A 13100-nucleotide genomic window follows, 5' to 3' on the forward strand; every position below is an offset into this window, starting at 1 on the left:
TTACGATAAGAAAAACTTATTATTAGGCTTATTTTTCAATGATTTAAACAGAGATAAAATTAATAAGGATATTGTTTTTTTAGTTTTTTTTTTTTTTGATAAATTTTAGTTTTAAATCATAATTTGGGAATTAAATATAACCATTCTTAATTTTTCCAATATCGTTGTTAAGCACATTACTAAACTTCAAACTTATGGCAAAACACAAAATGACTAATAAAATAAATCAGCTATATTAAAATGATGTCACTGTTTGTAAAAGATGACTCATTGGGTTTTTCAAATGTTTTAATTATTAAAAAAAAATAATAACCATTAAAAAATACATTTTACTTATAATAAAAATATTCACTGATACTATTACTGCATATTTATTATTACTCGATGGATTTATTACCTTAAATATTATTCTAGATTTATTAATAGATATTAAATGAAATAATCATGCCTGAAACAAAATAAAATATAAACCTTTTCACTTATAACCTTATCATTATATGCAGTTATTTCTTCTGACATTCATTGATGACATGGAGGGAAAAAAACAATTAACTGTGGTTAATTTCATTCATTTCTAGTATCCAATATTATTTTCTATAAACTGAATTAGAAGTATCTGCATCTCATATATTGTTTTATAGTTTTAACAACACATTTATCTACATTCAAACATTTTTCATTAACGCCCAAAAATCTTGATGAATATGAATCTTTATGGCTTCTACTGCCCTTGTTATTTGCTGCCAAATAACAATTTTACTGCTTTCTTTATTCTTTGAAATTTTTACTATTTTTTTTTTCTGTTACAAGTAGCTGTGAATATTAATAAGTAAAGTCATTAGATTCCCATAAGATGCATCAAGAGATCCATTGAGAAACTATACTCAGTGTAATTAAACGTAGTTGATGTAAAACCCTGTTTATTTAATAAGGTTTTAGACATCATTTTAATCTCACTTTAAAGAAGCACTTCTTTTAACTATATGCAGAGCAACAGAACATTTTGGATCAAGGGGATGTATAATTACAAACCCTTCTTTTAATTATTTGTTTGAATAAAGAGCATAATTCTTCAACTCAATGAGCATTATCATGTTCAATTTACCTTATCACTATCTTTAGGAATATAAATTATTTTTAAAAAAATAATATAAAAGAATAAAGGTTTTACTTACAAAACGAGATGAATTGTCATTTTTGACAGTTTTAGCATTACCAAATGCTTCAAGAATAGGATTGGCTTGTAACAGTTGTTGTTCAAGTTCACCCTAAAACAAATAAATATATAAAGATAATAAGAAAAAAATGCTGCCAAAATCAATAATATAAAAAACCAAGATGATTAAATAATAACAGTACACATTAATCACCGTTAAGTATATGACTAAACAGTATTATGTTACAAATAATTCTTAGAAAATAATCTTAAGCATGTATATGTTGACATGATTATTATATATGAATAACCATTAGAATATTTTAACTATGTCTAAACAGCACTTGCGTGTATTTTTTATTACACAATTATGCAAACTGAGAATACAATTATAAAAGTAAAATCTTATATATATATATATACTCAAATCTAGCAATTGCAAAGCATGCCGGATCAGCTAGTATTATTATAAAAAAAATAAAATAAACGGTAACCAATAAAAAAAACACAACTTTTTCATTTTCAGATTAAAAGTAAGTAATAAACATTAGGCAACATTGAAACAAGAGTAAAAAAAAAAAAAATCATTTGAAGTGCTATGTTTCAATGAATTCCAAAAGTATATTTCATGAATAAAACCAAACAAATCGCACTAAAAATTAAAGAAAAAATGTATGCAATTTTTGGATTTACAGATCCTCAACATTAATTAAACAGCAAACTAAAGTTTTACAGAATACAATATTGCAATTTCAAGTATGAAAAAATATATTTTGAGTATCAGCAAATATTAATAATTTTCTACATAAATTTTTATTACACAATCAAAAATCAAATGCTTATACTTAAGTTTACATTTAATTTTTACTTACATCACAGTTTCCACTTACTCTTGCAGTTTTCAAGTGCAACACCTGCTGCATTTCTGCTTGAACTAAAAGTTTCAGCTACCCAATCTTTGATTCAAAAATATATAAATGAATTATGTCAAAAAATAAATTAGTTACTGTTCATTTAGGATATGCTGTTAGATGCAATTTTGTAATTAACATATGGTTCCCGATTTATTGCAATATATACAATACATTTGTGTTGTTAATGCTGTCGTGTTTGTTGATTGACAAATATCTATTCAACATTATTCTAATACTTACACGTATGTAAACGCTTATGTATGTAAAACCCTTGTTTATTCTATGTAAAAATTTAAGCAGCTTACGACATCCAAAATTCTTAAATTAAAACAAAATACACCATTAACAACTTTGGCTGGACTACTGAAAAGTGCAAAACTACAAACAGTAAAGCTTAAGACTTAAACTTAATTAACACTAAAAAAAATAAACACACATTTAAAACAATTATCAAATTCAAACAGATTCTATCTTACAAAAGCAAAAAAAATGTCATATGACACTTAACATATTTACAGCAAGGCTTCCTTTTATTTTTCCTTCATTATTTAAAGGTTACCACAAGTTACAATACTGCAATTTGTCTTTTGAATATGAAGAAGTGATTGAAACGGTAAAAATGTAAATTTAATTAAGCAAAATTTAATGACACATCAAATAAAATTGTTTCTTCATAACAATCAATGCCTCTAAGTATTCTTTCAGTAAGATGACCAAAAGTTATATGGTCCTATTTATAAACTTAGTAAATTTTCTCATTTTTAAATATAATTTTCTTTTCTGGATACTAATTAATTTAAATAACTAATATGAATAATTTTATTTAAATTAATCGTAATTTTCCATACAACTTTGTTGTACAATTTTCTTGTTCACTTTTTTTCAGTTTTTAATAAAAGTTCGTTTTAGTATTTAGATGCTAGCTAATCATTGCTGACGAGAAAACAAAATGCTTTCCTATATAATTTTTTTTTATAAATAGTACTTTATAATAAAAATATGTTACACTTTCTGATAACAGTTATCTTTGAATAATTCTTACAATAAACACTTTAGTTTTAAATTTGTAACTAATTCTTTAAAAAAACATTCCCAATCATTGGGCAACTATTGGAATGAATTAAAAAAAAAAACAAAACAAATTTTGAACACTTAGGAAAGAAATATTATGTTTTCATAAAATATTTTTAAACATTTCTTAAAATATAATACAATATATACTTACACACACACACACACACACACACACACACACACACACACACACACACACACACACACACACACACACACCAAATATATATATATTTGGTTATAAAAAACATTTTCATTTAAACTGTTCAATAAAGTAACTATTCATTGCTTATTTTGAATGACAAAAAATATTTTAAAAAATGTGCAAAAGAAAGCTTTTTTGTTATTACTAAGCTGAGAGCAGAATTCAAATAAATAATCACTCAGATATACTATATTAATTGTACTTATAAAAGGATTAACATATTTTCCATTTACTTCCAAACATGTACACAATAAAAAGGTATATAATATAATATACAGTACTATTAATGTATAATAAAAAAAAAAAAACTATTAATATAAATAATACAATTTATCCATGCATCAGCATGCTGTATCATACCATAACACACTCATGAGGTACAATTTCTCATTTCTCACAAAAAATCACATTAACAGATATGTTTAACAAAAATATTATTTTTTGTAAATTAATTTTATTGCTTTTAAAGAGAGATATAAAATAAATATTATTACTGATGATGATTTTATTAAAAATAAATCTGAATAAAAATGATCTAATAACCAAACATGCTGATAATAAAATTATAATTGAATAGAAATCTGATAATTCAGACTGGATAGGATTACATTCATTCATGTGTATTAATCACACATCCTAGTTTTTATTTATAGTTCCAGTACCCAAAATTTAACCTAATTGTTTTATTTTTCATGAACATATTTAAATAAAACTGATAAAATAGTAAAATATTTTTTAAAAGCACGTATCCAAACATGTCATTATCACCAGAGAAATGTTAGAAAAGAATGTAAGTACTGATTCAAACTATCAAGGACATAATTAACAAAATAAATTTTCAAAATGTAAAAATAAAACAATTTTTTATTACATAATAACAAACCTTAAAATGTGACACACTGAACTGCAAGTAAATAATAGTAAGGAGCTGTTAAAATGGGACCCTAACTTATGAGCATTTTTGAAAATCAAATGAATATGAATATCATAATATAAATTACATAGGATATAGTTATAAAAAATAAATAAAAATATGAAATCCGATATGGAATTGTAAAGGGCATTCCCTGCAAAAATTAAAATTAATAGAAAATAAATTAAAAGTCTGGCTTTGTTAATATATAAGTATGGAACAATTCAGTAAAACCAAATGATATACTGTGAATTCATTACCTATCCTCTGATAATATTTTTATAGCATGTGAAACACTGAATTCTAATACTTAAATTGAATGTATAGCTACTACAAGGAAGAACAGAGTAAAGAAGTTTTCCTAATTTTTTTTTGAAATTTTAAGGAATATTGGACTGAAATGTATAGAAGAAATATTAACTCTGTAAAAAAAATTGGTTAGCAATGATAAGATTGACGTAAGTAGGCCTAAGTTTATTCCCGTTGCTTTTCAACTTGTTCACCACAAGAAACAGAATGACAAATCCGAGACTGGAGTAACTAACAAATAAAAACATTATTGCTAATATTATTTTTTTGCCAGGACCAATAATGAGTAGCAGCATGAACTTATTACTAAGAGAGAAATTCAATTGGAAAGTAAATAACAATAAAGATAATGAACCATTAAAAAAAGGAAGATTAATTAGAAATTAAAGAAGCTAGAGGATTAATCCTAATACTAATTTGATTAATCAGGAAGATATATCAGAAGTTTCTCATTTCTGTAGTAAAATTGTAAGAGAAAATGTGGAAATCAAAAGCCGACTAGCACAAACAAGGAGAGCTTTCTTGCAGAAAGCAACTCTTCTGATAGTATCAGACATAGATCTAAGAATTTTAATAAACTATTTTGTGTCTATTACAAATTAAAAATCTGTGGGTTTTTAAAAATAAAGGAATGCTGGCTGAGACTAGCAATGAAAGACATTTCAAACTTTATCTCCATGCACATGCTGGATGAATCTTATACATTTTTACTATATTAGGTAAAATATTAACATTATAATATTTCAAGGCAAATTTTAGTTATTTTTACCTGCAGGGGTTTTTAATAATAATCTATGCAACAAATAAAGTACTACTGATTCAAATCAAAAGAAATACTCCAAATATAAATTCTGAGTAAAAAAAAGAAGTTATTTACCTTTAATCCAAACTGATATTGTTAACTGATTTTTAAAAAGAGATATATCAAATAATTGTCAAAGACCATTTTATGAGGTTAACCTTGCTTTCTATTTATTGAATAAATGGCATAACACTGTATATATTTATTTTGTGGCGTATTTTGATAAAATTCATTCTTGATTAAATTTTACAATTACTGCAGAAATATTTTATAATTTATGGTATTTATTTTTATACCATAAGATTTCTAAAAAGCTTATAAAACTTTTCAAGGACTAATAGAGATTCCTCATTCACCAACCAAAAAAAGCTTCAAATTTCATTCTACAATAATATATATAAATGATAGCAAGAGATTCTTTCAGTGTGAAAATGTATAATTTATCTTCCAGCAGTTGATCTTTACTACTGTACTGATTTTCTTTCATTTTTGTATAATTTTATGGATTGTACCTAATTAATGTCATGTTAAACTACTGTTACAATTTCAACTTATCCAAATAATATATAATTTACATGGAGATTAATTTGAATATTATCATTTCAGTTTTACGAAAGGGCTGAACAATATTATCTTACAGGCATTCATTAAATATTTAAAAATACTTATTAATCTTGAACATGATACATTGATTTTATTTATTAAAATGATGCATATTTTAACTACTTTTGAGTTTGTAATACTAAGTTAATTCTACTATAATTTCTAGTCAACAATTTGAAATACTGAAATGTACATTTATTCATTTTTGGAGGTTTTTAAAACATAATGTATGCTTGATCTGCCTGTTTGGTCTATGCAACATAATAATCATTATCTTTGGCAAGTGAAACATTATTACACTTTGTTACGTTAAACATCTTAATACATATTAAGTGAGGTAAATATGGTATCTGTATCACTGAGTTGTATAAGTGGAGAAATAAACATATTGGAGAAGGTTTTAAATTAGCATAAATTCTACAGAAAATGAGGCAATCAAAATAATATAAAAGGTATTGATGACTAAATATTATGAAAAAAATTCTAAAATTCCAACCAAAAACAAAAAAAATTAGGACAGACAGCCCCAAGTACATAGTGATAAAGACATGAATCAGATGAAAGATTCTAATGTTTCCATGTAGAAGAATATAGCCACTCCTAGAAGGAGCGGCTCTCCATGTAAAGGCAAAATAAGAAGATACTTTTCACAAACAAAACTTCTGAAATTTATAATAATGTAGTTTATTATTTTGAAATAAACTGAATTCAATAATAAATTACTTAATTGTGCATCATTCAAGTATTTCCTTTTATAATAATCAAATCTGTTCCTTCCAGATGAAAGGCAGTAATAACTAGTTAATGTAATTATTGGGTATTCATAGGAGACTTAAATTCAACAAGAAAGTTTATTGTTATTGTTTACACTTTTGTGCAATAGAAACAAGAGAGGTAATGTAAAATAAGGCCAAGTATTACAAGAAAGGTGGGGAAGTTATAAGGAAGAAAGGAAGGAAGAAATGTAGGAAGAAGCTTTCAAAGTTGTCTAGACGTGTTTTAATTATATGCGAACAACCCAATAACAGATGTTTAACGTAACATATAACTATTATAGAAAAAAAATAACATATATATTTTTTAAACAAAATAATTTAAAATATTTTCTAATAGAAACAACTTTAAAAATAAACTGCTTAATAAATACTAATTTTAACTTATTTTGTGTCTCCAGAATATTCCATTCTTAAACATTATTACTTTGTTACATTTATGCGCTCAAATAATTTTTCTTAAATTTATACCATTGCAAAGTATTCCTTGTCTGTAATTATATAACTAATATTAATATTATTTTAGTATTCCATCCAGATATAATTCTACATCCGTAAAAGAAGCTGCTTCCTGGAATTTTATTATTAATATTCTTTAACTTGATTTATAACAGTTGATTTTCAACTACTGTATTTTTAAAAAAATGTACTTATATTTAGCATTTGCTAATAGATAATAATTCTGAAAGTAAACGTAATTTAACTTCTCTGACATTTATAATACTCATTCTCAACCAGGAACATATCTTGGATATGAAATCGCTAAGAATTTAAATAAGACTTGATTAAAGCAAACAAAAACAATCTTTTTTTTTCTACAGTAATAAAAGAAAATCATTTAAAATAGCAATTTTAACTTAATGATTGTAAATTTTATAATTTTTTTTTTAATGATACATTATTAATTTGTAATGAAACATTTTGAGTGTTACAAAATGAGATGATACGAGTCCAGACTGTACATCTGACGAGGTGATAACTTTCACCATCATAAATATCAATCAATCTATTAAGTCAAGCACACAGTGACTTTTAAATGGACTATATATATTTCTGATAAATATTATTCTTTCCATATTTGTTATAATTTTTAACTTTTATTCAATTTGATCCAGAGTAATAACTTTTTTCTCCTGCTTTTGAATTCTCATTCATACTTGTTAAATGGAGACTTAATACTTTTTATTTTTTTAAGTGTCAATTCCCAAGTTCATGCACCAAAAAAGGCCTCAAAATATAGACACCTATCCAAAGGAACTTGTTAACTGCATTTCTTACAGTCTGATGGTTCTTAATGCTTGAAATTATTCAGGAAATGAGATACTGAAAATACAAAGATGTTAAACTGGTTTTGACCTATGTTCAAAAGTGATATACATGGAACAATGAAGTTATAACATCAGGTGGTTTGAGAATGCAAGGTGCTTCAACATAAAATAATATGAAATCTCTCTTCTGCCATGTGTAATATTATCAGAGCTGGTAAGTCAGATTATATTCAAGGATGCTGAGGTAAACTTGTGAAACAGAACAACAAGAGAGGTTCATAAAAGACTTTATAGGGTAAGGTGCTTGGGTAAAGACTGCTTTCTCACCTACTCTAGTCTAAATCTAATAGTAATTGATTAAACTTTATTGTCGTGATTTAACTTTGAAGATCAAAGGAAATCAGTTAATTATATGTAAAGAGTAGTACAGAGGTATTAATGATTGCTTTCCAGTGCACAGGAGAGCCTGTTCAAGGCCTCATCAAACTAGTTATACTTGCTAGTAGCTTCTTGATAGTCTTTCAGCCAAAATTTTATTTCAAAATTTTTAATAAATTATAGGTACAATCACTATAAAAACAAAGAGCTACAGCTGCTTAGAAGCATTCAAAAAATAAAGCTGCACTAGGTATGGAGAAACACTATCACACGAATAAATGAATTAACTATAATACTGGCCATGGGCATTTTATCATAATTCATTTTTATTTTAAAGAGAATAATCCCAGAAATGTTGCAGAAACGAGCTGAAGAGGATCCATTATCTTGCCTGAAACTCTCTTACATCATTAGCTGGTATTTTTGTTTTAATAGCAATTCATTCATTTTCCTTTTTTATCATTCAAGCCATCTATGGACCATAATAATCCTTCTTCGCCCTTTTGATCTTACAATCTCCTAATACTCTTCATTCTAATTATCACTGCTTCCCCTCTTTCCTCTTAGTAGTCTCACTTCCTTTTCTGTTACTATCCTGAAAACTTTCAAACTTTTTTATTGTTTCTCAGTACCTTCCTCTGCACAGAATGTCAGTACTTCAATCTCCACTTCTTTATTGGACATTGAAGAAATGGGCAGTGTTCTCTGTCCACTAGTTTTTATTTTTTTGTAATAAAAGTAGTTTAGATAATTTTAGTTAGCCTTCCTCCATTCATTTGGTTAAGTTCCTCTAGTCTATTACATTAAATAATCTTGTAATTAAGACAAATACAAGCAATAAATGGGAATGTTACTTTTTTAAAATCAACTAACTTTAGCTTGATTACACTGCTGAAAAGAAATATAATTATTATGCGGCATTAATTACACAAAATATTTAATATAATAAATACAAGAAATGTTAAGTCAGGTTACAAAGAATCGAACTCCATATATTTCTAGTTAGTGCCAATAAAAATGGTCACTAAAACGATCAATTTTTACAGATGGTTATATTAAAAATTTCTACTATTTTTACAAAACAACTAAGTGAAAGAAAATAGACATTTTTATAAAAAAAAGAAAAAATCAAAATACAAATTACTATTCTCATCCAGTAGTAATATACTTTAAAATTAAGTATTAGTATTTATTTCAAGTACAATCACATTGTAAAATTAGGGTTGCAACCAGCTCATCATCTTTCTTTAACGTATGCTTTTACTACTCTTAACTTCACAATATAAGTCAACAAGTCAATCCTTATTCAATTTCTTCCTAGTTCTTACCTTCTAATCTCTTTTTCCTTTTATATCTTTACAACAGTGATCCTTTTTTACAAGTAGTTCTTTCTCACTGTCATTAAACATATGGCCTATCAATATATTAAATATAACTCAATAGACATCATTTCTTTAGACTATAAGTATGTTTGTTGCAGGTAGAGACAGAGTAGAAAGCACTGTGATCAATTTTTTATAAAATAGCATCAATCCAGGAGAAAACACAATGTGTGTTGTGGTATCATGAGTTGAAATCACAGCTTAATGTGGAGCACAATTTTAGAAGGGAATATGGACAATCAGCACATTGGAGATTACTATTTTGAGATTCTCTGATTGAATCATTTCATGGCAGATGGATTGAGCGTGATGGTCCCACTCCTTGACCGCCAAAGTCACCAGACATAACTCTCTTAGGCTTTTTCCTGTGGGGTTATGTTGAGGACAGAGGAGTCTATGCAACACTCGTACCTCATCTGGCCACATTGACAGAGAATAACTGAAGCTGTTGCTAGTGTTACTGATGAAATATTGAGCAACACATGGTGTGAAATTGATGGACATTCTACAAGCGACAAAAGACGCACATGTTGAAATTTATTGACATGGTAAAAAAAATTAATAATTTTTAATTTTTTTTTAATACATTTTTTATAATCATGGAAAGACTTTATGGACACTCTATATCTTGTCATCTATGTACTTTGTGTTTATGGTTCAATTAATATCTCAGTAGTAATAGACATGAAACTAGTGTATAAACTGCGTAAAAACTATAATCAGGAAGACATACATTATTTATTCATTCTTGACCAACAAGTATTTAATATGTTGCTTTCTTTAAACTCAAAATTAATAATTAGATTTTTTAACAAAATATATTCCCTAAAGAATAATAGTTAATTGATATCTATAAAATTTTACAAAATAATTAATGATTAATTTAGTTTAGTCAGCGCATTATTTAATTAGCAAAACATTCTGACCCGTAAAATTTACAGATAATTAATTGTTATAAAAAATTATAAATGCAAAATACTTGATTTCAATTATTACAGTTATTTTATTTAATTTATAAAAAAAAACATGTATTTTATACCATAAAAGACTATCAACAAAACAAAACAATTTAATTAAGTAAAATAAAAATGTATGAATGCAATTTTCCAATAAAGTAAATAATACTGCGTTAAACTGATAATATAACAATTAAGATAAAACTGCGTACAGTACTATGAAAAATACCCTGATAACAGAATTCAATACAATAATACAAGAGATCAAACAAAATTATTCCACAATTATCATAACCTATTTTAAATGATATTAATTTTTTTTTCAGAATTAATTAATATTAGCAAAACAAAAATTTCTTATATGGTAAAACAAAGATAAAAGCAAAAATATGGAAAATTCCACGCAATAGTTTGTATATATAATTTTACATATATATCGACATATGTATTCACAAATTTGAAAAAATAAAAACTAAAAGATATACTGAATATTCTTTGAATTACTACACACAATTTAAAAAACATTCATTTTCTGAAGAAAATGTTATAACTAGAATAATTATAGAGATTATCACTTTACTTCTTAACTACTTATAATAATTCGATAAGTTTTGGACAATTTCCAATGTAGGAGAAACTGAAGAACCCCAATTTCATTGTTTATTTTCTTTTCTGAACAAGAAACTTCTTACAACTCTACTGAAGCAGGCTGTAAAATACAATCTGATCCAGCCAGTTTTATAACCTCTTTTAATAGTTAATTTCTGTTTTATAATTTCTTTTGATTTATTATTAGATATCAGGAAATGTTCACATTCAATCATTCTTCTTCACTGTTTAGTTCATAAATGCAAATATCCAAAAGCCTTCTACACCTTCTAAAAAAAAATCCATATTCTGCAGAACTTACAACAAAATCATGTGTACCTTTTGATTGTACATTATTTTATACAATCATAGTGGGAAATAGTAATCCTCACTATTACAGTCAAATAGGTAAATTATAATACAAGTTTAGTTATAATTATATTTTATATATAAATACACACACATTACATAAATATGTTGCCGCAATGTTTACCATTAAGAAAAGGAATTTGCAAACACTTCAGTGCTGAAAATAATAACATCTTAAATTCAAAAAAATATTTTTGTATCAACTTACAATATTAATACTTTACATACAGATTTTGTCAATCTTGTGAATATGTTCTGTCATTAAACACATCAAAATTATTATTTTCAACAACAATTTTATCTAAATTAATAATTAATTTTATCGATAGTTATTAATATTAAGTAATTTTGATACATCTGATAATATTACATATATTCTGAATTGTATAGATGGGAATTTAGATTTTAATCAAGTCATAAAATCAACATATAAAAAAAAAAATTATATTAATGTAAACACCTATAAAAAAGTCAATAAAAAACCTTAAATGTTTATTACATAAAAAATACTTTTTATTTTTTTTTTAACAATGCCTAACAATAAAAATATTAAGAAAAAAAATATTTAGGAAACAATCTTTGAAAAATTACAAAAAAAAAGATAGAAAGTAAAATAAAACACTGATTAAATGTGAATGAAATAAGGAAGTATAACTTTTATGAGCAAAATAGAACTATGACTAACACAGAAAATTGTAACAAAATACTCAAGTTAAGGGTAATTACACACAATTTTTTTTTTTTTTTTTTTAATAAAAAATACTTTAATTTTTTTTTAGATCCTAAATTTAACAAAATTTTAAACAGAGGTAGATAAAAAAATATTGCAACAATGAATAAGGAATATAATTTAAATTGTATAGAAAAAAAACTGTGGCTACCAAATAATTCAAATAATTTTACATCCTCTTCTTATATATATACACACACACACATATACATATCCATCATGTACCATCTGCCTTCCAGTTTAAAAGGAAACAGAAACCCCTTCCTGTCATACATTTATGTACTATAAAATAGGTCTATTAATTTTTACATGTAGCAGCTGCTTTATATATATATATATATATATATATATATATATATATATATGAGCCCAGAATAAAATAAGAATACTATCACCACATTAATATTAGCAATGAATTATCAGATTATAGAATATAACAAACAATACCAGAAGTTATATTACTTTCTTTAGCACTCAAGACAAACAGAAAAAAATTATTATCAACCTAATAATGTAAGTGTGAATTTAGTCTGAAATGAAATAAAATTTTTGTTACCCAAAAATTCAGTAACGTAAATGGTTCTGGTAATTCAAACAAATTTAAATTCTTAATGTAGAATAAGTAAAACAAATCTCTTGTTGTATTAAGTAAACTAACAGTAATAATATTTATAATACTA

The 13100-nt window shown here is 25.4% G+C and overlaps 1 protein-coding gene across 3 annotated transcripts in view; it reads right to left on the reverse strand.

The window, feature by feature from the left end:
• zip (myosin heavy chain 10) overlaps positions 1 to 13100 on the reverse strand; it is a 253994-nt gene that overhangs the window by 71808 nt on the left and 169086 nt on the right. For all 3 annotated transcript variants that reach the window (XM_075374571.1, XM_075374570.1, XM_075374569.1), the window contains one exon: positions 1176 to 1268. In XM_075374571.1, coding sequence (XP_075230686.1) covers positions 1176 to 1268 — 93 coding nt within the window. The remainder of the gene's footprint in view (positions 1 to 1175; positions 1269 to 13100) is intronic.

Source organism: Lycorma delicatula, chromosome 9 (genome assembly GCF_047948215.1).
Source record: "Lycorma delicatula isolate Av1 chromosome 9, ASM4794821v1, whole genome shotgun sequence".
NCBI lineage: Eukaryota > Metazoa > Arthropoda > Insecta > Hemiptera > Fulgoridae > Lycorma > Lycorma delicatula.